Genomic DNA, 27803 nt, shown 5'->3' on the forward strand with positions numbered 1-27803 from the left:
CTGAAAAAGGGTCCACGACCCAACCCCGCCCTGTTTGTTGCAATACCACATGGCGGTGGTGTTGTCCATGAACACCTACACTACACTTCCTCGGACAGAGGGAAGGAATGCCTTCAGTGCAAGCCGGATCGCCCGCAGCTCCAACAGGTTGATATGGTCCTGTGACTCCGCCGGAGAACAGAGGACTCTGATCTCCGCCTCTCCCATGTGGCTCCCCCATCTCAGGAAGGACGCATCAGTCACCACCACTTGCTCCGGTTGGGGTAGGGAGAGGGATCTGCCGCCACTGACCCAATCGCAGTCCGTGAGACACCACTGCAACTGTCTTGCAGTGCCCTCTGAGATCAGGACGTGGTCGGACAGGTTGCCCTGATGTTGAGCCCACTGGAACTTCAGGTCCCACTGCAGAGCCTGCATCCGCCACCTGGCGTGATTTACCAGCAGGATGCAGGAGGCCATCAGACCCAGCAGCCGTATGACCATCCTGACCGAAACCCGGGATAAAGGCTGAAAGATCGAAATCAGACCCTGAATATCCCGAACCCGCTGTTCGGGAGGATAGACCCGAAACTGCAACGAGTCCAGAACCGCTCCAATGAAAAGGAGCTTCTGGGAGGGACTCAGATGTGACTTCGGCACGTTGATGGAGAACCCCAGCAAATGCAGGAGGTCGGCCGTAGTCTGGAGGTGGGAGACGACCGCCTGGGGCGAGCCCGCCTTCAACAACCAGTCATAGAGATAGGGGAAGACTGGAACCCCTATTCTGCGCAGATGAGCTGCGACCACCGCCATCACTTTCGTGAACACCCGAGGGGCACTGGTGAGGCCGAAGAGGAGCACGGTAAACTGAAAGTGTTCGTGGCCTACCATGAACCGCAGGTAACGCCGGTGGGCCGTCAGGACGGGGATGTGAAAATATGCGTCCTGCAAGTCCAACGCTACCATCCAGTCCCCAGGGTCTAGGGCAGCCAGAACCTGAGCTAAAGTGAGCATCTTGAACTTCTCATTCCGGAGGAAGGCGTTGACGCTCCTGAGGTCCAAGATAGGGCGTAAGCCCCCTTTGCGGGAACCAGAAAGTAGTGGGAGTAACAATCCTCTTCTGGGCCAAGAACGTGCTCAATGGCCCCCTTGGCCAACTTCCTCATGCAGAAGTTGCAAGTGATCCCCCGACATGCGGTGGTACTGCAGTGGCATGGCTGGAGGGGTCGCCTCGAAGGGGAGGGAGTAGCCCCTTCGGACAATTTGCAGCACCCACCTGTCCGACGTGATGGTACGCCAGTGGAGCAGGTGATGGCGAACTCTGCCTCCCACTGGCGTGGAATGGGCTGGAAAGGTCGGACTAGGAAGGCTTTGAGGCAGATGCTGCGGGAGCAGAAGTTGACTGACCGGGTCTCTGTCCCCCTGCTCCGCCACGGCGGAATCCACATCCGCGACCGCGTTGAGGCTGGTTCTGTGGCTGGACGGACGTGCGGGGGGCGCCCCTTCCTTGGCCACGAAAGGGGTGAAAAGCGGAAGTTTGCGGGCGCGGGCCGAGAGGCCCAAGGAGTCCTTAAAGCGCTCCAGGGCACTATCCGGCCATCGACGGGCATGTCCATGAGGGTGTTCTGGACATCCCCTGAAAACTTTGTGGACCTCAGCCAGGCGTGACGACGAATCGCCACAGTCGTAGCAATTGCTCTACCCAGTGAGTCTGTGGTGTCAAGTCCACATCGAATGGAGTACCATGCTGCATCCCGTCCCTCAGCAAGAGCCTGGGCGAGCCGTGTCCTGGCCTCCTCCGGACACTGGGGCAGCACGTCCGTCACCGAATCCCACAAGGAGTTGGTACAACGGTCGAAAAGGCACGCGGTATTAATGGACCGCAACCCCAAACTAAGGGAGGAAAACAGTTTCTTCCCAAATTGCTCCAACCTTTTGGATTTCGGATCCGAAGGCGGTCTGGGACGTAGAGGCCTGGATAACCAGACTCTCAGGGGTGGGGTGTACCAACAGAAAGCTGGGGTCGCCCGGAGCAGGGCGACCCCAGCTAAAAACAAGTTAAAAACAAGTTAAATGTAAAAAGGATGCTTATTAAAATTCAATTAAAAAAAAGCTCTATAAGTCCACTAAAGAGTCAATATATGATTCGACTGACTGAGCACATCGAAATCCATGGTGCTTCTTGAGAACAGAAAATAAAAATAAAACAAAATAATGTTTTTCATTTCAATTTGGTCTTGTTTTGGAAAATGGCCGAATTGTTCTCATCACACGGAGAGGCAAATGTTTGTGTCCTGTCTGGGAGATGCAACATCATTGTCGCTCGCAATCGCAGACGATGGTCCCTGTAACACCTCTTGTATTAAGTCAATGGAGTAAAGGTTATCTTCAGTTCCCACAGCAGCCACTGAGGAAACACTTGATACCTGTGGGCCTATTGAAGAGCCGTTGTCCGTTCCGCCAGGAGCTGAAGCATCCTGTGAAGGCTCCAAGAATGCCGTCATCAACGAACAAGTTACTTACCTTCGGTAACGCTATATCTGTGATGTAGTGATAGAGTCCTTACCTTAGAATTACCCTCAGGCTTCAGACTGGATTCGGAAAGTTTTCATCAGCAGTACCCCTGCGTGTCGGAAGGTGGCGTTGTGCGGCTCCGCGTCAGTCGTTGGCGTCGTGGTCGCCGAGATGAAGTCGCGGCAGCTACTTAGACGCCGCCGACGCGGGATGACGTCAGTCCTGTACACTACTTTCCGCGTCAGAAAATGCAGAGCCATGCAAGATACTGACCACTGGTGCCTTGAAACTAGGGCCCTGAAAGGGATGATAACCCTAGAAATCAGGTCGCACAACGGGGAGGATGGGTGGGGCGGTAAGGAATCTATCACTACTAATGTTTCTTACAGATGTATCGTTACCGAAGGTAAGTAACTTGTTCATCTGAAAGAAACACGTAGTGATAGATTCCTTATCTTAGAACAGATACCAAAGCAATACCACCCCGGTGGTGGGTCTGCGAACCAAGATCACACCAGGAAGTCCTGGAGAACAGAACAGCCAAGGAAGCCATCTCTCCGGACTTGGCTGTCCAGGCAGTAGTGCTTAGTAAAAGTGTGCAGCGAGGCCCACGCAGTGTTGTTTCACTTGGGACAGTGTTGAGGTTTTCAGACACTCTAGGCATAACTTCCCAACACTGTAAGATTTCACCACACCGAGGGTTCAGGCCTATGGATACTAAACTCTTTGGTGGAGCCCCTGAATCTTGACTGACATCTATTTGTGTCGATAGGCCAAACCAACAATCCCTTCCAATTGGGGTCAGATGAATTGTACGAACCATTGTGCAGCATGGCACTTAATGTATCCTCACTGTGTTGTATGTAATTTTGCCAACCCTCAAAGTGTGTAAGCGAGGGAATCCGAGGTGTGTTCAATTCCTTGATCTTGGCTAGCCCAAGACAGTAAGTCTGTTGCACACTCCCGTTCAGGAAAATCATTTGATGTGGTATGAGGCATGCTCTAAGTAAGGTCTCAGTTCCCTGAACTTGCCAATCTTTATTCCCCCAGACGGATTTTGTGTCTATAGTGTCCCTCCAAAAGTTAAAACCCTGTAAAGTCAGTTGGGAAACAAAGGAAGCAGAGTATATCAGCTTAGTGTTAGTAAGCATATTTTTCTTTGCAGATATAGGTGCAAGCTTATAGTAATAAGAAGCCGGGTCTGAAGTGTTAAACCCAGAAAAATAAGCAAACTTCTGTGCAAATGTTGTTGAACTACCTTTTGGCGGTGTTGGGCAATGTTCCCATTGATGGTAAGTGAAAACATTACTTTGGATACTTGCTTTGTGCAAAAAACATAGTGACCATAGTTTTGTTAACAAAACATGGTGTCAAAATGACATGTACCATCATACAGTTCATCATTTAAAATGCAGCAAATTGTTCTAAATCAGACAGATAAGAATGCAGAGTTTCAATGTCCCAATCATCAGAGAGAGTACTAGAAGTGATGATATCATGAAGAGAAATTTTAAATAAATGCGGTATTCTTAAAAGTTCAGTAGGACCATATACATCATAGGAAACTTTGTCCCATACTATTCCTTCAGGAACTGGAACTGCTGTAATATTCATTAAGGACAGGTCCCTCTGTTCCCAGTGTGATGATGCATGACGTTTCAGGACCAAATTAATATGTTGTACTGCAGAGCAATCTGGGAGATAAAGTCTATTCAGTAGCAAGAAGAAGACAGTCACTATACCGATCCAAAGGACTAGGAACAGTAGACCAATTGCAATCCAGAGCTGTAGCCAGGGAAAAACAAAGTCTTTCAGCCAAAGGTAGAAATCAGGAATTTGTTTGTTGGAAACAGGCGGTGGAGGTAACTCGGGTTCACTTGGATCTGATGAGAAATTGTCAAAATCGATGAAGTAATCAGACGCAGTTTGATCTATCTTTGGTAGCTCAGCAGGTTTTGTGGAACTGGCAGATGTCTCCGTTTGAGACATTTTTACATAGATGTCTGTGTTAGGCTGCATTGAGATCTGTGTTTCTTTTGTAGTTTGATGTTGTTCATCTTGAACAGGTACAATTTGCATTCCATTGTTGGTAACTCCTTCAGTTCGCGGAGTGGAGTCTTCAAAGTGTATTAATCTTTCCATCTGAACTTCCTGTATGCTAGCGAGAGGAGATCGGTGGCTACCCAGGAGCCCACGCGGCCTACTGTTGAGTATCGGCCACATAGTGTGGTGTGATCAGAACAATTGAGAGGTATCTCTTGTTTTTGCAGCCGACAAGAGGCAAAAGAAGCACTGTTCTTGTTCCTTCGGCAGCCAGGACAGGTACAGGCGCTCTGTTAGAGGGTCCAAATTCTTTTTTGTCCACAATCTTTTCTCTGATCAAGTCCCCGATCTTCGGGACCCAGGCTGGTCTTGCTGGAACAGCTTTCACTTCTCCAATGGCAGTGCGTTATACTTGGACATTGCTTTGTAATGCCCGGAATTCAGTGAGTTCCTGTAAAACAGCCAAACGATTATTGATGTCAAATAGCTTTTCATCCGCCATTGTGCTGCCACAGTCGAGGTCTGGTACCCACATTCTTATCCCGAACAGGACTTCATGTGAGTACGGCCCCCCAGGTAACTTCTTAACATGTTGTTTAGTGTCCTCTGGACCCCATATGTGTGACTGACCCAACTGCCACCCGAGCCTAATCCCTGGCTGTTAAGGATTGCTTTAAGTCTCGGTTCTTCCTCTCCACAATCAAATTTCCCTTGGGATGATACAGAGAGGAGTACCACAATGCTACACCCAAACTTCCTATGGCTTCTTTGTAAGCCTGTGAGCTAAATGCAGGGCCACGGTCGGAACGTATTGTGCCAATTGCGTATGTTCCTATGAAGACTCGCAAATCATTTATAACAGTTCGGCATCCACTGAGTGCTGAGGCCAAACCCACGGGAATCTAGAGCATGAATCAACTGCCACCAAGAGGTACTTGTAATCCCCATTAAGATTGTAAGGGACCGCAGTGGTCCAAATAGACACATGCGAGTAGTGTGTCTGATATCAGTAGAGGTGTTTAAGGTGGACGTGCTACGGTGGAACCTTTCATCTGCTGACAGATGTCGCACTTGAGGAAAAAACCCTTGGTCTGTTTAGTAAGACCTGGCCACCAATAACGCTGCTTTAGTAGCGAAACATGTCGCAGCGATACCTGCATGTGCTGAACCCAGACCCTCGGGTGCAGTTAGAATGAATCCTAATCGGAGATCCATATTTTGTATTACTCTATTCCGCACTCCTGGAATTTAAGCATAAGAAATGTTTTGTGAATCTAAGTTGTAGGATTACTTGAGTGGAAAAACTTTTGGCAAGGCTGAGCTGTTGCGTGGAGTGTTTACAGCTATTATCTGTCCGTCTAGCCTTGTACTATAACAAATGATTGCAGCAACGGCAGCAGTTCCCACTGCCGTCTTGGCGGCTTCATCGGCCAATTAATTCCCTTCAACGTGCACGTCAACATGCTGATTACTCTATGTGTGAATTACAGGAGCCTGTGGCAAACATTGAGCACCTGTTTCCAAAGCAGCTTGTGCTTTATTGTGCAAATTTTGCAATCTCTAAACCCACTCTGGCCCCAATAGTGAAGATGTTCATTGTATGACTGGACACAATAAAAAGAGTCACAAACGATGAGTATGGGGAATTCTCGATCCGTGTTTATTAGTGTCAGTATCACGGCATTCAGCTCTGCCAGTTGTGCTGTGCAATCTCCTGGAGACTGCGTCTGTGCATTGCTATGACGGAACTTGCCGTCTCGCATTTGTCCCTTCCTAATCGCCCATGCTGCGCTGTATTCTTCCTATGGCAGGCTGAGCAGAACCGTTAGTATAAATTATGTATTCATACTGGTATAGGAGGCATTATTTCATTCAGGAGAGGATAATCTTGTTTGTACTGCAGAAATGCTGGTCTTTTTAATATAGAATCAAATTTGTAGTTTACATATGTTGCAGTGAGAGAATTAGCCCATCGTATCCATCGCGGATGTAGTGCTTTTGTGTTTCAAGTGCTCGCTTTAGTAACAGCCTCTAAGATTGATACAGGAGTCTCAACAATTATGCGTTTACCCTTGTACTACTGTCAGTATCTTTTCTGTGGATGCAAAACACATCTCAGCGTTTGTGTACAAATGTGATTTGTATGCTATGGGTACTGTTTCGCCTTCATTGAAGGTGAGGTTAGTGTACCCTGATTGACCCGCGACTACACGGATTAACAAATTAGTAGTATTTACACGTGCGTGTAAGTGTTTGGAAGCTATCATGTGAGCTTGTACAGAACAGAGAATTTCTGTGTGTTCCTGTGTCCACTGTTGGACTGAAAAATCAGGTCTGATTAGGTCGAAGAAAGGTTTAACCCTTTCTGCGTAATCCAAAATGTATGTTCTGCCAAAATTTAGGAATCCTAAAATGGATTGTAAATCATTCAGAGTTATTGGAGGTTGGAGTAACGCACATTTTTCAAACAATTCGCTGCCAGGCTTTTCCCTTCACTCGATAGCCCATGACCCAAAAATAGCACATTGAGGTAGGCAAAATTTGTAGTTCGCAGTGGCGAACCCCAGAATTATGTTGTTCACCCTGTTCAGGTGTTCCAATACCTCATCGTCCATCAGATAAATCTCATCTACGTGGGACAATACCTCCTCATCACAATTTTGAAGTAACTCTGTTACTCTTGCTGAGAACAATCCGGAGCTATCCTTATACCCTTGGAGAAGACTACAGAATTGGCGTTGAGCGCCTCGAGCTGAGAATGCTGTCAAATATCTGCTCCCAGGTGCTATATTTTGGCAGAAGAATCCATTCGAGATATCTAGTGTTTTGTATTTTTTCTGCACAATGTTATTCCTTAATGCGGCACTGTGTGCATTTTGTACTGCAAATATTCATGTGCATGTGTTCAAATGACTGTAGTCTAAACCTAAGCGGTATGAACTGTCGGGTTTCATTATGGTAAACAAAGGATTATTCATGGAAGAGGTGCAGTTTTCAATGACACCTTAGTATTCAAGTTGATCTAAGATCTCCCTGACTAGTTTATTTGCGTCATGTTTTATTGGGTACTGGCTCTGTGGAGTAGGAGTAGATTTTAATGGAATTTCATGACTCAGCATCCCACCCTACATGATTGCGGTAAAGTGCGGAAGCTAGCACTAACGCTCACTCCTGTGCTTATGAGTGTTTAAGTGACTCTGGAACAAGGTCGGAGAAAGCTGACAAGATTACAGTTTCCCTCTTAGGGCACTCCATAACAGTACAGTACTTTTCGCTCAGTCAATCGTGCTCACTCAGTCTCAGAGAGATACACAGAATAAACGTTGGGGATGTTTTCAATAAGCATTTATTTAACCAGCATCATTCTAGTATAAAACATGTTTGCTGCGACAATCATTAGACAGAAGCAAATGAAAAAGATTACAAGCACCAACAGAGTAAATATAAAGGTAGAATCCTACCCTGGTGCTGAAACAGTGAATATATCCAGGCATATAAACATGACAGTAATAGAGCGTGATCCTACTATGAAGACCTTACCTAAGTGTATCTTACATCTATGTGGGTGTAAAGACAAGAATTCCCTAGGAAAGAGCCAATCCTATAAACTGATGGGAGAGAACGAAGTTCCCCGTCTTGATCACAAGTTGGACACCCCGTAAGGGATGTCAGACCGCTGCGAGTCTTGAAGCTTCAGCAGGCCGGGGACCTTAGTGTCTTGTGTTAGCGTGGAAGTGTCTCCTCTACTTATCAAGTGAAGGTATGGTTATTTTATACCATAAAGATAGCCTCCGGGTTCCTACTACAATCAATATGTTGGGAGTACGATTATGTAAATGAGCCTAAATCAATACCTGCAATTATGCAAAGTAGTTGTCGCCCTAAGATGAAGATGAGCATGACTTTTATACAGAGTATGTTAGTCCTGTTATGTACCTCATGTGAAGGGGACTTTTCTAAGAATCCTCATGCATAATAAATTAGGCTTGTTTCAAGGAAACCAATCGACATTTATTCAGCACATAACTGGGTAAAAGGTCAATGCTAGAACCGTTATGCAGAGCAAGGTAGGCCAAATGCAGGCAAAAGGTTGCTTTGCTACTTAGGCCTAAGTTAGGGAACATAATACAGTCAAGGCTTGTTCGCCATCCAGCCTGGACACCACCACATTAGAAGCATCCTGCACGTCGAGGGACCTCAGGAATGACGAGACCCACAACCAGAGTGGCCCTGCTCTCTTGTTTTCTCTCCTTTGTAGGTATACTGACAACTGTTGGAGTCTCAAATGCAAATGACCAGCCAGCCAAGCACTTCTGCACCCGAGCCCCCAGCCAAGGTTCACGACTTCGGACTGTGTTCGCTTGGCCTAGGCGTCCTCCATGACCCAAGCCCCCTTTGGGTTCAGCCAGACTCGTTCCCAAGTCCCCCATTGCAGCCTCTTTGTTTAAGGTCCCCTTGACTTTACCTGTGTAGCGCTCCAGGCTACCAAACCGACCAGTACCTCTGCACCCGGACACATAAGGGCGCGTAAAGGGAAACTACTGTCATTCTTTGGACCTTGGCCCCCTAGCACCTTAAGTCCCAAAGGGAACACCTGAACTCCAACTGCAAGTAACATTTTGCTACATGTATTTTTCTTCCCATCGGTTATGACTGTTAAGTTCGAGGCACATGCATTACATTATTTGAGTATTTTTACTTTTCTCTTCTAAAATTATATATCCAAAAGTACTTAAGCTATTTTAAAGATCTTGGTGTCCAAAATCATTTAAAAATCTACTTTGTTTGTTAAAATTGGTCACAGATTTCTTATTGAGTGCGTGTACAACAAATGCTAACATTCCCCTCTGATAAGCCCAAGCTGCTCAACCACACTACCAAAAATGGAGCACTTGGGATTATTAAAGTAAGCCCTGTAAACCAAATAAGGGTCGGCCAGATTTTTTGCATGGTGTGTCCTTACATTGGTATCGGCTGGTGAACTTCGCTACCATCTGCAACATCCTTGGAGAGCACATCCGGGACCTCCTCTGGGACCGCTGGCAGCACCTGTGCAGCCACATCCCACAGCATGTGAGAAAAGCAGTCCAAAGGGCACGTCGTGCTTACAGACCGCAGAGCCAGCTTGGCGATAGAATAGATCTTCTTTCCAAGATTGTCCAGCCTCTTTTGATTGCCTTTCCGGGGGTGGGGTAAGGATTGCGCCAGAATTTAAGTGGAGTGTGTAGGCTTGGACCACCAAGCTCTCCGAGGTAGGGTGTTGGGTGAGGAAATTTGGGTCACTGGGGCAGTGTTGGAGGGCAATCGTTTTGGTCACAGGTCCCAAGCAGGACGTCAGTAAGTGCCTCACTGAAAGGGAAAAGTGGTTCTGATGGGGACACTCTTGGCTGAAGCACTTCTGTCAAGACATTAGTCTTGACGGCCACTGAGGGCAAGCTAAGGTCCAGGACCTCAGCTGCCCTCTACACCACCATTGCTAAAGAAGCTCTCACCTCCGTAGCAATGGTAAGGGGAGAAAGCATGCCAGTATCTGAAGAAGTATCCGGTCCACTGGCTTCACACGTCCTCAGCCCCGTCCAGTGGTTGTTCATAAGGCAGGTAATTCCTTAGGGTCCAGCTACCGCTCCCAATCCTCCCAGAGTCCTAGTACGTAAGAATAGGGATTCAGGCTCTGGCCGGAGCTGGTGTCGGATGACGCCCCTCTGGCTCCATGCCGCAGTAGGGGATGAGAATGAGGATGCAGTTGGGGATAAGAATGGGGACGGCACCGGTAGCGTTGGGGTCGGACAGGATCCATCTGTGGGTCTCAGGGGCCCACCTGGCACCGACCTGGATCCAGTAGGGGCCCCTCACAAACCCATAGGGCCTAAGGCATGCTTCAAGGAACAGGCCACCTAAAGATAAGATCCATGGCCCCATAAAATTCTCTGAATTGGGCGGGTAACACTCTGACTCCGGGAAACTCGGGAAGGCGTGGCGCTGACCCAGACACTGGCTCAACTGCTGAGCCAGGCCTTGAGTGGAGACCCTCCCTCAGCTCGTCGACTGACGGACGAGTGCAGTCACAGCACGCTTCGACGACTTTGTTTTGAGGGACTTGGACTTACCTGAATGCCTCAATGACTTTGGGCTCGTGACCACTCCTGGGGCGCTTTTCTCGTCCCAGACGGTGAACGTTGCGGCGTTTCATGTTGAGCCACCATTACCTTGAGGGATCGCTCTATCAAGGCCTTCGGGTGTCTTCCATGGCAGTCGGCGCAGGCCTACAGGTCGTGGTCCTGCTCTAGACACCAAAGGAAATCAAGGTGCGGACCGTCACCGACATCTGGCTTGAAGCCAGCTTTCTTGGATTACATCCCTGCCACACCAAAAGGTAAACCTAAAAAAAAAAACTGGCAAAACATTGAAAAAACCTAGTCAAAAAGTGACTAAGGGGTAGCTGTAAGAACGTGGCTCTGTATATAGGGGTGTTACAGGTAGGTAGAGGTCAGGGACCAATGGGTCCCTTCCCTGGGGTGGGTACACCCCCTAGCCTGCCACTCTCCAGTGGGAGGGGGGCAGGAGCCTAGTCCTGATTGGGTAGGGCTCCCCATCCTCAAAATGGCGAGATCCCGAAGTTGTGCTTCACCTCGCCTCCCCCACCTGAGGGGTGGGGTTGGCAGAGGCTGGCACACCCCCTTTCGTCACTTGGGTTTTCCCGTTGATCTTTCCGCCAGAGTGGGGGTCAGAAACGGTGGGGCCAGTTTCTGAGTACAGCAAGTGGCCTGGAGAAGCTCACAAAGGCGGCATGCCTTTGAAGCTTCCCCTGCCCATCCTGGGGGAGGAGAACTAGCACCTCGCCCAGGATGTGCATTGTTGCAGGCCCACGAGAGCGGATGGTTCTCTACCCAGGGGTGAAGCATGTTACATTAAATCCCACACTTGCATCAGTGTGGGTTTAATGTGCTGAGACGTTTGATACCAAACTTCTCAGTCTTCAGTGTAGCCATCATGGTGCTGTGGAGTTAGTGATGACGACCTCCCAGCACCATATACTCTTACTGGCACACTGCACTTACAGTGCCCAGGAACGGACCTGGGTACTGTAGGGGTACAGGGCTCATGTACCTGTACCCACACCACTGGCATAGGGCACCCAGCTTGAGGGGTGATTGAGGTATGCCAGGGCAGTGTGTTTGCGGGCATGGCACACAGGGATGTGTGCCATGTCGACTCTGTTTTGTTCTGCGCCAAGACACAGCCTGCAAAAGCAGTGTGTGGGTGTCAGGGTACAGGGCCTCTAAGGGTGGCACAATAAGTGCTGCAGCCCTTAGGGGCCTTCTCTGGTCACAGTGCCCTGGGTACCTATGGTACCATTTACCAGGGGCTGACATGTGGCCAGAGATGCCAATTGGGTTTAGGCTTTAATGCAGTTTTAGGGAAGGAACACAGGCCCTGGGTTCCTGATTGGCAGGAGCCCAGGGCACACTCAGTCAACGTACATCAGCAATTCAGCAAAAAGTGGGGGCATACCATGCGAGAAAGATGGCACTTTCTCACAATAGCTCTTCCCAGATATGCGCTGGCTGGGGCGGCAAGTAAAGAACCGATATCAGCGCGCCTATATAGGCATCGTGAACGTCACTTCCAGTGCGGACGTCGCCACATGATGCCACATACCAGTGAGCAGGGGTACTGCTCACGAAATTTTACGGATCCAGTCTGGCAAGTGGGGAATATTCTAAAGTAAGAAATCTGCAGCAAGAAGTCTCTATCAGATGAAATGGCAAAGTCAAACCTCTCTCTGCAATATGTGCAAGTCTCCCCTATGAGAGGTCTACCAAGCCCTAAGGTAGGGTGAAGCATATTCCACAGTTAGAACACGTATTTTAGGTGTTCTTACAGTAAAACACAAAAGTGTATTTTTACTGTGGAAAGATTTGGTCGCCCCATTGGTGAATACAGGGTTACATCCTGCCCCTTCAGCTGTACTAATTCCTGAACGATGCAACCAAAGTTGATACTCCAAAGAATTAAACATGTTACATTAAGCCAGACTTGATTCTCAATTCAAAATTAAATTAACGTGTTGCAGTCTGCAACTTTTACAAAGTTGACACTTCGTTGCCTTTAGTCTCCTCTGCCCTTAACAGCTGCACAAGAAGTCTGTCCCCGAGACCGCTTTCTGCCCTCCTGGAGAGACGTGGTAATGACTCCCAGGAAAGGAGACAATAGAAGCCTGCACTAGGGAGAGGTGTTACATTCCTCCTACACAAAGCCACAGAGGTGCTGGTCCAAAAGGCAATCTTTAAAGGAGAAGCCGCCCTCGAAGGGCAAATGGGTAACATTTGGGATAGGGGCTTCTCCACTGTTTAGGTAGACAGGCTGGCACTAGGTAGAGGGAAGAAAAAAACAGTTGCCAAACAGTTTTTTTTAGTGGCGTATAGCCCCATTGGTAGGCACACATTTGGGTTGGGATAAAGGGATCAGGAGATCGAGAGAGGGGTACTGCTAACTTGAAGATGGGCACAATGGAGAACTCTGGGATAGCCTGATGCTACACTTCACAGGACTTAGTCATCAGAAAGAAGGGAACATGATAGCCCATTGGCTATCACCTGCATCTACTGTGAGGGCATTTTCTGAGCATAAAAGGGCACCCCGAACTCAGATCTTGATTGGACTGGAAGAGGGACCAAAGAAGGCCTGCCCTGCTGCACGAAGGGTCCAGCAAAGAGATGCTGCACTGGAGTGGTCTGCACCTGCTGAATCTAGTGGCTAGCAAAGGAAAAAAGACTATGCCTGCAGTGTCCTTCCAGTGGAGAAGTCCTCTTCAGAGCCGCGCTGAATCAGTAGACAACAAGGGCCATTTAGCTGACCTCATTCAAGAGTTGAAGAAGCATGATGGGGCTAGTTGGTAGCTGAGAATCTTCACCCCACCACCAAAAACTGCTGGGCAGCACCAGAGACCAGGAACCGACGCTCAAAGTTGAACCTGCGTTTGCTGGACTCAGGAGAGGAGAGCAGATTGGTTCCCCATAAGACGAGTTATCGCCCACAGAAGGATATGGCTGTGACCGTAATACCGGGCGACAGGTAGCTAAGTAGCGACTCGACTTCCACAGGGAACCAAGAAGGCTTCCAAGGACAGGACCGCCTCACCCCCTCTGTGGACCAAGGAGTAGCCGCGGGAAGATCCCAGTCGACCGCATCTACAGCATCCTCGAGCATTTTCAGCATCAATTATCCCTTGCATCAATTAGCCCTTGCATCAGGACCGGTTCCATAGGGACCTATAGCAAAGGGATAAAAATGCCAGGAACTGACTGAAGACTGCTTTTACCTTTGAGATAAGGGTTTCTGTAGACCATGCTGGTCCCCTGACTGGATCCCAGCCGGAGTTGGTCGCCTAAAGTATCCGCATTGACACTTGCCCAATTGCTTGTTCGCGGTTAAGTGAAAAATTGCATATTCATTATACGTTGAAAATTCTATATCTCCGGAATCCTCCAGCATATCTCTCATATTGTGGTATCTAAAAATACAATATATTTTTAAAAATTGATGTCCCATTTCTTGAGCGTCACATGTATTTCTTCTTCAATTGTTTTGGTGCTGTTTAAATGTGTTACACTTGTTCCTTTGGGTAAGTCTGAGCCACAGCTACCCAGGGTTGAGCTAAAGGTTTTGATGGACAAAACAGACTGGTCCTAAAGAGGGTGGTAAGTGTATTACATAGCGAGGTTGCACAATCACACCACATAATATAGCCAATTTCCTCACAATAGGTTACACATGCTAATGAATAAGTTGAATATCTTTACCTTGGGAATGTTCAATGTAACACAAATTATAAGCACTGTAACTTGCAACATTTCTAAAACATGTGAATCTAGAAAAGGTCTAATTTAGGAAAATGAATTTATACCTGTCTACACTTATGAAAGAGTAAAAATTAGATTTCAACTCTCGCTGGCAATAAGTAACATGATACTCAAGAGCCATAAATAGCTACATTACACAAATCCAAAATCTCACCTCTTTCACCACCAGTTTACAAGGCAAACAACTTCTGGGGATACGTGGAATTCAAAATGTACATTGTTACCTTATAAAAGAGGTTCAATAGACCACTACTAGGCACTTCATTTGAGTGGTTCATACAAACAAGAAATAATTTAATATGGCATTTTTATATGAAATCTATATTCACTATTTTGTACCTTAAAAAGCCTTACCTGTTTCTGTATAATTTCACTCTGGTTAGAGGCCTGCAGGGTATGCTCTCGTCTAACTTCAAGTTGCTGGTTCTTCTTCTTCTGCTGCTGCTCTCTAAGCTGCTGAATCCTCTGCAGTTGCTCTTGTACACTAGCAGCTTGCACAGTTACAACATTCTGAATCTGCTGGGCCTGACCTGGACTGGTCTGCTGAATCTGTACAGGGAGCTGAAGTTTAATCTGTTGTGGTGTAGGACCCTGCTGAGCTTGTATCTGAGCCATAACGTGTGGTGGAATTTGAGAGAGAAGTTGCATTTGCTGCTGAATTTGAGGTACACTTAAAACCTGAGTCTGGGACTGTTGGATTTGTAGTTGAGGGTGAGAGGGGGATTGTACAGTCACATGGTTCACAGTCTGTGTTGTTGAAATAGTCTGTATTTGGTTTTGAAGGAGAGTATGAGGTTGAAACTGGGTTGGCAACTGTATCTGACTTTGATTTTGTAGTGAGGGTTGGTTATTAAGTGTTACTTGCTGGTGATGCTGAGTTTGCACTTGTCCTTGAGATTGTTGGAGGGTGAGGGGATGAGATTGAATTTGTGGTAGAATACAAGTTTGTGCTTGGTTCTGAAGAGGAGACTGGCAATGAACCAGGCTTGAAGACTGGACAGTCACTTGAGGTTTAGCCGCTTGTAACATGGTTTGCTGTGCTTCTGATGGGAAAGGGGAATGATTTGTTGAATAAGTCTGTGCTTCAGTTTGCGTTGGGATTTCAGGTAGAGAATAAGCTTTTGTCTGCACAACTGGAGTCTGGCCTTGTGGTTGAGCTGTTTCTGTCAGTATCTGAGCCTGCAAATGAGTAGTCCGTGGCTGAAGCACTGGTAATGGCTGAGATGAATTTGTTGGTTGGCTCTGACTCTGAGAGACCGATTGAGCCACTGTTGTTGGCAGCGGTGCGTGAATGTGTTGTGCATGGGTTTGTTCAACTTGAGATGAAGTTTTCTGCTCTGCAGCTGCAGAAAATAAAAGGAAGGTTAATTAGAATCAGGTGCTCAAAGTCTCAAACCCTGAACACCTGAATGTAATAATAATGAGCTTCCCACCCATTTCTCTAGAGTATTCAATTTGGTTGTCTAGCAGACGACCCGTAACACACCTTTGCACAAGACTTTTAAGATAATCCAGGAAATAGCAATTTTAGCCCTATAAGCATATCTGCCCTTTATAATAAGAAAACAAGTTACTTACCTGTAACTTTAGTTCTCCAGTATTGGAAGCTTTCATAGATTCACATACTTGTATCATTTCCCGTCATCGAGATGGGAGTCCCCGGTATATATGGTATATATAAAAATAGCAATGCAGAACAAGTTACTTACCTTCGGTAACGATGTATCTGTATGAAACATTAGTTAGTTAGATTCCTCACCTTAGAATATCCCCAGGCGTCAGACTGGATCCGGAAGATTTTTCGTCAGCAATACCCCTTGCGTGTCGCTAGGCGTCGTCTGCGGCTCCGCGTCCATCGTCGACGTCGTGCGCCGGAATGACGTCGGAGTACTTAGACGCCGCCCTCGCGCGCTGACGTCAGTTCTTGTACATAGCCTTCCGCGCCACGAACGCAGAGCCATGCAAGATACCGACACTGGTGCCAAAAAATTCTAGGGCCCTGAAAGGGATAGCCTTAACCCTAGATGTCAGTTCGCAGAACGGGGAGGATGGGTGGGTGGGTCGGTGAGGAATCTAACTAACTAATGTTTCTTACAGATACATCGTTACCGAAGGTAAGTAACTTGTTCATCTGAAGGAAACACGTTAGTTAGATTCCTCACCTTAGAATAGATACCCAAGCAATACCGGTGGTGGGTCTGCGAACCAAGATCACACCAGAAAGTCCTGGAGGACAGAACGGCCAAAGAAGCCATCCCTCCGGACTTGGCTGTCTAGGCAATAGTGCCTGGCAAACGTGTGCAGCGAAGCCCACGTCGCCGCCTGACAGATGTCCTGCAAAGGGACTCCCCGTCCCAAAGCAGTAGTAGCCGCTGTGGCCCGAGTAGAATGGGCGCGCAGCCCAACAGGCGGTTCCTTTTTCGCCAAGGAATAACAGATTTTTATACACAAAACGACCCACCGGGAGATGGTCCGTTTGTGTACAGCTTTTCCCTTCTTTGCACCCACGTAGCCAACGAAAAGCTGGTCGTCCACCCGGAACTGTTTAGTGCGGTCCAAATAAAAGGAGAGCGCACGTTTTGGGTCCAGACGGTGGAGCCGCTCTTCCTCTTTGGAAGGACGCGGAGGCGGAAAGAAGGTGGGCAAGGTGACAGATTGCCCAAGATGAAAGGGGGTCACCACTTTCGGTAGAAAGGAAGGACGAGGCCGAAGGACAACCTTGTCCGGATGAACAGATAGAAAAGGAGGCTTGGACGATAGAGCCCTGGAGCTCACTCACCTGTCTAGCCGAGGTGATGGCTACCAGGAAAGCAGTCCTAAGAGTGAGAAGACGAAGAGGACAATTGTGAAGAGGCTCAAAGGGAGCGCACATCAGGAATGTTAAGACAAGATTCAAGTCCCACTGAGGCATTACGAAAGGGACAGGAGGGAACGTGTGAGTAATGCCTTTAAGAAAGCGTGACACTACAGGGGACTTGAAAAGAGAGGGCTGATCTGGAAGCCGTAAGAAGGCAGAGAGAGCAGCAAGATAACCTTTCAAGGTGCCCAGGGCAAAGCCCTGCCGGGCCAAAGAAAGAAGAAAGAGGAGAACCTCAGAAAGAGGGGCGGAAAGGAGATCCACAGCCTTTGCTGTGCACCATGCCACAAATTTGTTCCACCGGCAGGCGTATACCGTCTTTGTGGAGGGACGCCTGGCTGCCAGAATGATATCACAGACTTCAGGAGGCAAGTCAAATGGCATCAACTGCCGCCGCTCAATCTCCACGCATGGAGGTGGAGGTTGGACAGGTTCGGGTGTAGGACCGTCCACTGCTGCTGCGACAGAAGATCCTCCCGAAGGGGCAGACGTAACGGAGGATCGGTCAACATACTGAGTAGCTCGGGATACCAGTACCTTCGTGCCCAACCCGGAGCCACCAAGATGACTTGGGCCCGGTCGCACTTGATCTTCTTCAGCACTCTGGGCAGAAGTGGTATAGGCGGAAAGGCGTACAACAGACTGCAACTCCACTCGCGACGAAAAGCGTCGCCGAGCGAGTGCCGCCTTGGAAATTCCAATGCGCAGAACTGCTGACATTGCGCGTTCTCTTCGGTGGCGAATAGATCTAACCAAGGCTCTCCCCACTGCTGAAAGAGACCTTGCGCCACCTCGCACTTGATCTTCTTCAGCACTCTGGGCAGAAGTGGTATAGGCGGAAAGGCGTACAACAGACTGCAACTCCACTCGCGACGAAAAGCGTCGCCGAGCGAGTGCCGCCTTGGAAATTCCAATGCGCAGAACTGCTGACATTGCGCGTTCTCTTCGGTGGCGAATAGATCTAACCAAGGCTCTCCCCACTGCTGAAAGAGACCTTGCGCCACCTCGGAGTTCAGACGCCATTCGTGATCCATCATGCACCGGCGGCTGAGTTCGTCTGCTCTGGCGTTCAGAGAGCCCGCCAGATGTTGAACCACCAGGGTGACGCCCTGGTGTTCCAGCCATGTCCAGAGGCGCAGAGCCTCCTGACAAAGGGTCCACGAACCCACCCCGCCCTGTTTGTTGCAATACCACATGGCGGTGGTGTTGTCCGTGAACACCTGCACGACACTTCCCCGGACAGAGGGAAGGAAGGCTTTCAGTGCAAATCGGATCGCTCTCAGCTCCAACAAGTTGATGTGGAGGCGAGACTCCGCCGGAGACCAGAGGCCTCTGATCTCCGCCTCTCCCATATGGCCACCCCATCCCAGGAGGGACGCATCCGTCACTACGACATGCTCCGGTAGGGGTAGGGAGAGGCTCTTGCCCGTGACCCAATCGTGGTCCGTGAGCCACCACTGCTGTGCAGTGCCCTCCGAGATCATGACCTGGTCGGACAGGTTGCCGTGATGCTGGGCCCACTGAAACTTCATGTCCTACTGCAGAGCCCGCATGCGCCGCCTGGCGTGATGCACTAGTAGGATGCAGCCCCAGAAGCCGCAACAGTAGCCTGACCGAAACCCAGGATAGAGGCCGAAAGATGGGAATCAGGGCCTGTATATCCCGGACCCGCTGTTCCGGTGGATGGACCCGGAACTGCGCCGAATCGAGAACCGCTCCGATGAAAAGTAGCTTCTGAGAGGGACTCGGTGTGACTTCGGCACGTTGATGGAAAACCCCAGCAAATGCAGGAGATCCGCCGTAGTCTGTAGGTGGGAGACGACTGCCTGGGGCGAGCCCGCCTTCAACAACCAGTCGTCGAGATAGGGGAAGACTGGAACCCCTGATCTGCGCAGATGAACTGCGACCACCGCCATCACTTTCGTGAACACCCGAGGGGCACTGGTAAGGCCGAAGGGGAGCACGGTAAACTGAAAGTTCTCCTGACCCACCGTGGGCCGGCAGGACGAGGATGTGGAAATATGCGTCCTGCAAGTCCAACGCTACCATCCAGTCTCCAGGGTCGTGGGCAGCTAGAACCTGAGCCAAAGTCAACATTTTGAACCGTTCCATCCGGAGGAAGGCATTGACATTCCGGAGGTCCAAGATAGGGCGTAGGCCCCATTTGCCCTTCTTGGGAACCAGAAAGTAGTGGGAATAACAACCACGACCTACTTCTGGGCTCGGAACGCGCTCGACGGCCCCCTTGGCCAAGAGGGCCGAAACTTCCTCGTGGAGAAGATTCAAATGATCCCCCGAGATACGGTGGTGCTGCGGTGGCATGGCTGGAGGGGTCGTCTCGAAGGGGAGGGAGTAGCCCGGTCGGGCGATTTGCAGCACCCACCTGTCCGATGTGATGGACCGCCAGTGGAGCAGGTGATGGTGAACTCTGCCGCCCACTGGCGTAGAATGGGCCTGAAAGCTCGGACTAGGAAGGCTTTGAGGCGGATGCTGCCGGGGTGGATGTGTACTGACCGCGTCGTCCTCCAGTACCGCCTCGGCGGAAACCACGTCCGCGACCGCGTGCAGGTTGGTTCTGCGGCCGGTGGCTAGGCGGACGTGAGGAGGTGCCCCTTCCTTGGCCACGAAAGGAGCGAAAAGCGGAAGTTTGTGGCCGCGGGGCCGAGAGGCCCAAGGACGTGGCAGTAGCCCGGGAGTCCTTGAAGCGAGCCAGCGCACTGTCCGCTTTGTCACCAAAAAGGCGAGCGCCATCAAAAGGCATGTCCATGAGGGTGCTCTGGACATCCCCTGAAAAGGACGTGGACCGCAGCCAGGCGTGACGTCGAAGCGCCACCGTGGTAGAAATCGCCCTACCCAGCGAGTCCGTAGTGTCAAGCCCACATCGGATTGCATGGCGCGCTGCATCTCTCCCATCGGCCAGGGCCGAGGAAAGCCGCGCCCGGGCCTCCTCCGGGCACAGTGGCAGCACGTCCTCCACCGTATCCCACAGAGAGTGGGAATAACGGTCCAAGAGACAGGCGGTGTTCAAAGACCGCAGGCCCAAACTGAGCGAAGAGAACAGCTTCTTACCAAACTGTTCCAGTCTCTTGGAATCCCGGTCCGGAGGAGCGGACGGGAAGGAGGATTGGGAGGTAGAGGCCTGGATAACCAGACTCTCGGGGGTGGGGTGTTGGGACAGAAAACTGGGGTCGGCCGGAGCAGGGCGGTGGCGCCTGGCAACGTTCCTGTCCACAGGAGGGACTGTGGAGGGCTTGGACCAGGTGCCCTGCAGAACGTCAGTGAGGGCCTCATTGAATGGCAGCAGAGGCTCAGTGGAGCATGCGGCAGACTGAAGCACCTCAGTGAGGATGTTAGTCCTCACAGCCACGGCAGGCAGCTCTAGCCCAAGGGCTTCGGCCGCCTTGCGCAGCACCACAGAAAAGGCTGCACCCTCCTCCGAAGCCACAGTCGGAGGAGAGATGAATCCAGTGTCTGGTGAGGTATCCAACCCACTGGCCTCCCCCAGTTCATCTGCCCAGTCCTGAGCAAGTTGGCTCTGAAGGGCCATAGGGTCCTCAGACCCCTCCCGGTCGCCCCCGTCATCCGATTCCTGGTAAACAGAAGGAATGATCGGAGCCGGTCGATAGACAAGATGCGTCTCTAGCGGCGTCGGATACGGCGTCGGGCGGCGCCGCATCGGCGTCGGGAACGGACAGGGGCTGAACTAGGGATCGACGTCGACAGGAGCCGGCGTCGGGGGTGGTATCGGTGTCGGCGCCGGCGGCATAACGAGGTCGACCGGCGTCGACGGGGGCCCAGGCTCGGGCCCCTCGGGGACCTGCGGCGTCGGGGCCGGAGCCTCCAACGGCGCCGGCATGCGAGGTCGCCCAGTCGAGTCCGCGGGGCCCGAAGGCGCGCCAGCGGGCGTCGACGGCGGGGCCAGGCTCCTCATGACCGAGAGGAAGGCACTGACCTCCGCCGGCGTCGCGTCAGTCCCAGGGACCGTCGGGTATGGGGACTTGCGCGGCGCCTGCGGAGCCGCGGGGGTGGAACCACCCGGACCCTCGGCCGAGTCGCGCGACCGGCGATGGAAGTCCGAAGAGCGGTGTCGCTTCTTGGACTTCTTGGAGTGCCTCGACTTACCCGAAGACTTCGAGCCAGACGAGTGACGGTGTCGAGTGCGGCTCCGCGACCGATCCTTGGACCTCCTCCTGGACCGGGATCGAGCGCGACGCGGAGCCGACTGGCGAAGCTCGAGAAGCTTGCGGGACCGCTCCCGGCTAGCTTCCGAGGTCAGGGCCATACAGTTGGAGCACGATGCCGTGTCGTGGTCAAGGCCCAAGCAGTAGAGGCACCGGCGGTGATGACCGGTCACCGACTTCAGTCGGTGACAGTCGTCGCAGGCCTTGAAACCAGGCATCCTACCGGCACCAGAGTCGAGAATTGACCAAAAAGAGTAAAAAAGTTAGTCAAAAATTGACTAAAGGGGTAGCTCTCCCGGATCTGCGCTTACTGGCGCGGAAAAAAGAAGAACTGACGTCAGCGCGCGAGGGCGACGTCTAAGTACTCCGACGACGTCATTCCGGCGCAAATGTATCCTCCTCAACACCAGCTCCATCCACAAGCACGCCATCGAACTTTGGGACCTCCTCGAAACAACAGCACCAGACGTCGCCTTCCTCACGGAAACCTGGATGAACGCCTCCTCGGCCCCCGACATCGCCATAGCCATCCCGGAAGGCTACAAGATCACCCGGAAGGACCGCATCAACCAAACCGGAGGAGGAATCGCCATAGTCCACAAGAACACCATCAACATCACGACCAACACCGAAGACACACTCTCCGCCGCCGAACACCTTCACTTCCAGATTCACACCAACCCCAAGACCACCCTTAGAGGAACGCTCATCTACAGACCCACGGGCCCGCGCACACTATTCAGCGAAACCATCACCGACTTTATTACCCCGCACGCACTAGCCTCACCAGAATACATCCTCCTAGGGGACCTGAACTTACACCTGGAGAAAAAACAGCGACAACACCACCACCACCACCACCCTGCTCGACAACCTTGGACTCAAGCAACTGGTGAATACCCTCACCCACCTCGCTGGCCACACGCTCGACCCCATCTTCTCGCTAGCAACCACGTCTCCTTCAGCCACTCCACCAAACTACACTGGACCGACCACAGATTTATCCACTTCACCTTCCAAAAGAATACAGCCCACCACCGTACGCAACAAATCCCCCGCAGAAGCTGGAGCAAAATCACCACAGACCAGCTCCTCTCATCGCTGAGCCGGAACCCGCCAGCAAACACCGCTGACACCAACAACGCAGCCCACAACCTCGCACAGTGGATCACCAACTGCGCCGATGACCTCGCCCCACTGAAGAAACCCCCTTGCATGACTGGCAAGAGGAAAACCTCATGGTTCACAGACGCCCTCAAAGAATCAAAGAAATCCTGCCGTACCCTCGAAAAAACCTGGCGCCACAAACGGACTACAAAAAACATGACAGCCCTCAAGAACGCCACTCGCGAACACCACCAGCTGATCCGCACCACCAAAAGTTCATCGTTCAAAAAGCGGCTCGACAGCAACAGCAAGGAACTCTTCAGCATCGTTAAAGAGCTCTCCAACCCCAGCGCCAACAACAACGACATCACACCGTCACAAGACCACTGCAACTCCCTCGCCACGTACTTCCACCGCAAGATCGCAGACATACACGACAGCTTCGGACCCCAGACTTCGCCTCCAGTCACCGAACCAATGACGCCCACCACCACCCTCAGCGCCTGGACCCCCATCAGCACTGAAGAAACCACCTACGTCATGAACACCATCCCCCTCTGACCCATGCCCACATCATATCTTCAACAAAGCCGACATCATCATCGCACCCCACCTCCGGAACGTCATAAACAACTCCTTCACGTCAGCCACCTTCCCTGAGAGCTGGAAGCACGCAGAAATCAACGCCCTTCTGAAGAAACCCACAGCGGACCCCAAAGACCTCAAGAACTTCCGCCCCATCTTTCTTCTACCCTTCCCGGCTAAAGTCATCGAGAAGACCGTCAATAAACAGCTGTCTGCATTCCTCGAGGCAAACAACTCGCTCGACCCGTCCCAGTCCGGATTTCGAGCCAACCACAGCACCGAGACCGCCCTCATCGCAGCCACCGACGACATCAGGACCCTGATGGACAACGGAGAAACAACCACTCTCATCCTCCTGGACCTCTCGGCAGACTTTGACACTGTATGCCATCGCAGCCTCTTCAACACTGGAATCCAAGGAAAGGCCCTGGACTGGATCACCTTGTTCCTCTCCGATAGAACCCAGAGAGTCCGCCTCCCTCCCTTCCGCTCAGAGGCCACCAAGATCATCTGCGGCGTACCCCAAGGCTCCTCGCTCAGCCCAACCCTCTTCAATATCTACATGAGCCCCCTCGTCGCCATCGCACGCAGACACAACATCAACATCATCTCCTACGCCGACAACACCCAGCTGATACTCTCCCTCACCAAAGATCCAGCCACCGCCAAAACAAACCTCCTGGAAGGGATGAAAGACGTCGCAGAATGGATGAACCTCAGTCGCCTGAAGCTGAACTCAGACAAAACGGAAGTCCTCATCCTCGGACAATCCCCATCCGCCTGGGAGGACTCCTGATGGCCCACAGCGCTGGGCACCGCACCGACACCCACGAACCACGCACGCAACCTGGGATTCATCCTGGACTCCTCCCTCACAATGACCAAGCAAGTCAACACCGTCTCATCCTCGTGCTTCAACACCCTGCGCATGCTCCAAAAAATCTTCAGGTGGATCCCCACCAAAACCAGAAAGACCGTCACCCAGGCCCTCGTCACCATCCGACTGGACTACGGAAACGCGCTATAAGCAGGATCCACTGCCAAACTTCAGAAACGACTTCAACGCATACAGAACGCCTCAGCACGACTCATCTTCGACATCCCTCGCCACAGCCACATATCTGCCCACCTGAGAAACCTGCACTGGCTCCCCATCAGCAAGAGGATCACGTTCAGGCTCCTCACCCACGCACACAAAGCGCTCCACGACATGTGCCACGAATACCTCAACAGCCGCCTCTCGTTCTACACCCCCACCCGCCAGCTCCGCTCTGCCAACCTTGCCCTCGCCACCGTCCCACGGATACGCAGAACCACCACCGAAGGAAGATCGTTCTCCTACCTGGCAGCCACAACATGGAACTCCCTCCCCTCACACCTACGACTGACACAGGACCATCTCACTTCAGGAAACACCTCAAGACCTGGCTATTCGAGCAGTAGCAGCACCCCCCACCCCAGCGCCTTGAGACCCTCGCGGGTGAGTAGCGCGCTATATAAATGTACTGATTGATTGATTGTGCTCAGGAGCCACGCTGATAATTGCAGGGATCTGGGATCCGGATGCAGTAGTTGGCCGTGGGACGTGTCCAATATGGCTCCCAGGAATTTTGCGTTTTTGGATGGGCACAAATTTGACTTTTCTCTGTTGAGGGTAAGACCCAGACTCTTGAACAGTGTTGTACAAGCTGCCACCAAATTCTCGGTTGCTGCCTTGGTAGGAGCCTGTAGCAAACAGTCATCCAGGTAGGGGAAAACCTGGTGCGGCTATTTCTTAGGAACGCCGCTACCGGAGCTAGCATCTTTGTAAAGATCCTTGGTGCCGATCTGAGGTCGAAGGGGAGGGCCTTGAATTGAAAGTGGCTCTTGGCTACTGTAAGGCGAAGGAACTTCCAGTGCGATGGATGGATGGGAACATGAAAATATGCGTTCTACAAGTCCAAAGTGGCCATGAAATCGCCTGAATTTAGAAGTCGAAGTATGTCCTGCAAGGAGATCATTCGAAACGACTGTTTGATGAGATAGCTATAGAGTTCCCTCAGATCTTGAATTGGGCGCCACTTTGACAGTCTTTTGAACTAGAAAGAACCGGGAGTAGAAACCCTCTCCTCTTTGGGAGAAAGGGACCGGTTCTATCGCCCCTTTCTGCAGCATTTGTTGGACTTCTAGGCGCAGGAGACGAAGATGCTTTGTTAAGATGGAGCGAGGGGGGTTGGTTGGAGGAGGATGAACAAATTCCAACGTGTGGCAGAATTGGATTATATTGAGCAACCAACGATCCGATGTTATCCATTGCCAATTTTGGAAGTAAAGGGAGATCCTGTCCCAAACAGGTGTTTGATGAGGGAGAGAAACAGTAGTCAGAGCCAGCATGCCGCTAAGGACGCCTAGAGGAATCCTTCCCCTGACGACCTGCTCTTCCTCTGGGTGCAGATTTCAAATATGTTGTGGACTGACCCTGCCGCTGGTTGTATTGTGGACGGTAACACTGCGAGGCAGGTGTATAGAAGGAGTAGCGATATTGCTGGTAACTTCCTCTGTATGACGGGAGACCTCTATCCCTTGCTCCCGAAAAGGGACCTTGCGGTATTGAAGTGTCCCTAACGACCTCGCCGTGTCTGTGTCTTTCTTAATGTACTGGAACGCATCATCTATGTGCTTACCAAAGAGCGCCTCTTCATCAAAAGGAAGGTCCAAAATTTTGTTCTGAACCTCAGGTCTAAACGAGGTTGCTCGAAGTCATCCCTGGCAACGAAGGACCACTGCCCCAGCCAGGGAACGGAACGCAGTTGTCGCAATATCGATTGCACAATCACTCACCTCAGAGGAGGCCCGCTCTCCTTCCTGGAGGATCTTTTTCGCTTCGGCCTTGCTGTCTTCAGGCAGTTGGTCTAGGTAAGGAGAGAAATCACACTACATCTGGCAGTCGTAGCGCCCCAAAAAGGCGAAATCGTTAGCCGTTTTGACGAGCAGGCTTGACATAGTTGAAAACCTCTTGCCAGCATTGTCCAAGCGTCTGCCTTCTTTATCCGGAGGCGGCGTTAGAGGAGCTGCTGGATTTTTTTCCTTCCTCTGCGCTGCCTGTGAGATAACGGAATCCGGTTTTGGCTGACTTACAAGGCAAGCCAGGCTATCCTCCAGGGCTTTATATTTCTTCTCCAGCCGAGGAAGCACCAGGACCACCGTGGCTGGGGTCTTCCTGACTTTCAGCCCCTCTTCCCATACATTGACAATAAGAATTGTTCTTACAGACTTCTTAAAGTGTTCCTCCAAGTCATTTAAGAAGCACTCAGACTGGATAGAAGGCACAGGCAGATCGAACCTTTTGGCTGCCCTTTCTAGTAGATTGTGGAAAACGCCTATGTCTCCAGGAGGAGAATCTACTGGAACCGGTGAAGGGGAAGCAGGAGTAGGAATAATATAATCATCCCATTCTCTATGTGAGTCTGGGAGATCTGCAGCTCCCTGGTCTTCATCTGAGGTATCATCCTGGATAAGGGGAGCAGCTGGTGGTGGATCCTCCATCAATTGTAGTGGCGGTGGTGGCAGCGGAGGGGTGGAAGGCTCCGCAGGTGGACCAGCGGAAACTGAGACATGTTCATGAGCTGAAGGTGGTGTTGGAAATCTCCATTTATAGTCGGAGAGCATGAACTGCAGGTATGAAATCAAGGAGGATGGCATACAGAACATCTCCTCCTGATAACCTCTATGGTAGTCCTGGGAAGGATCATAGTCCTGTTCTTCACCATATCCGTCTTCAGAGTCTAGATCTTGGCACTTAACGTGCAGTTCTGACAGACTATGTGCGTAACCAAATGGACTTTCCTCATCCAAATCTTCTTCCTCTAAGAGGCGAATAGGTAGCAAAGGTGTCACTTTGCTAGGAAAAGTGAGCTCAGGAGTTATATGAAGCTTCCTGATAATGTCCCCAGAAATATTTTCTCTATTCGACGATGTAGATGTTGTCATAGACAGTGCAGTCGCCGATACAGTCGTCATTACCGTCGATGCCGTTGCAGTCGACATTGTCGTCATCGCTGTAGTCATCATCACCACGGCCGTCATCGTCACCGCCGTCGACAATGGATGTTGAGTGGTTGTTGAAAGCAAGGAAACTCTCGCCGACGATCCCATCGTCGGAGCCGGAACGGACTGAGGAGACTGTGCCTTTTCACTGCGCGTCGACGATAATTTGTTCGTCGAGGGTGTCGACAGCTTCATCGACGGTGGGACGTTTTTAGCTTGTTTTCCCTCAGAAGAAACAGAGGAGGGTTTTTTAAAGGCCTTCCTTCCCTCAGGAGGAGAAGATGGAGGTACAGAGCTCAAATCCCTCACTACAGTCCCTCCTGTTGCAAGTCCTTCCCTCTCCTTTACACCTTGGTGAGGAGATTTGCTTGAACTTAGCCTGTCAGACCCATGAGAGGTCTTTTTAGAGGCTTTCCCAGGACAGTCTTCTTCTGAAGAAGGGTCAGATCTCCCCCTTGTTAGTGATCTCCTTGAGGACAAAGCTGATGAGGCCTCGTCACTGGAGACTGGCTCTCTCCTGGACTTTAGCTTCTGGAGCCAGGTCAGGAGACGTCCCTCACGGTCTCTCAAGGTTTTGGTGAAAAAAAGTAAGGCAAACCTTGCAATCTTTGGCCTTGTGATCTGGAAACAGGCAATAGATGCAGTCTT

General features: G+C 50.9%; 1 protein-coding gene across 5 annotated transcripts in view; it reads right to left on the reverse strand.

Moving 5' to 3' along the window:
• The window catches only part of BPTF (bromodomain PHD finger transcription factor), a 1440172-nt gene that overhangs the window by 323550 nt on the left and 1088819 nt on the right, over positions 1-27803 (reverse strand). For all 5 annotated transcript variants that reach the window (XM_085617259.1, XM_085617261.1, XM_085617262.1 and 2 more), the window contains exon 24: positions 14754-15742. In XM_085617259.1, coding sequence (XP_085473385.1) covers positions 14754-15742 — 989 coding nt within the window. The remainder of the gene's footprint in view (positions 1-14753; positions 15743-27803) is intronic.

Source organism: Triturus cristatus, chromosome 7 (genome assembly GCF_964204655.1).
Source record: "Triturus cristatus chromosome 7, aTriCri1.1, whole genome shotgun sequence".
Taxonomy (NCBI): domain Eukaryota; kingdom Metazoa; phylum Chordata; class Amphibia; order Caudata; family Salamandridae; genus Triturus; species Triturus cristatus.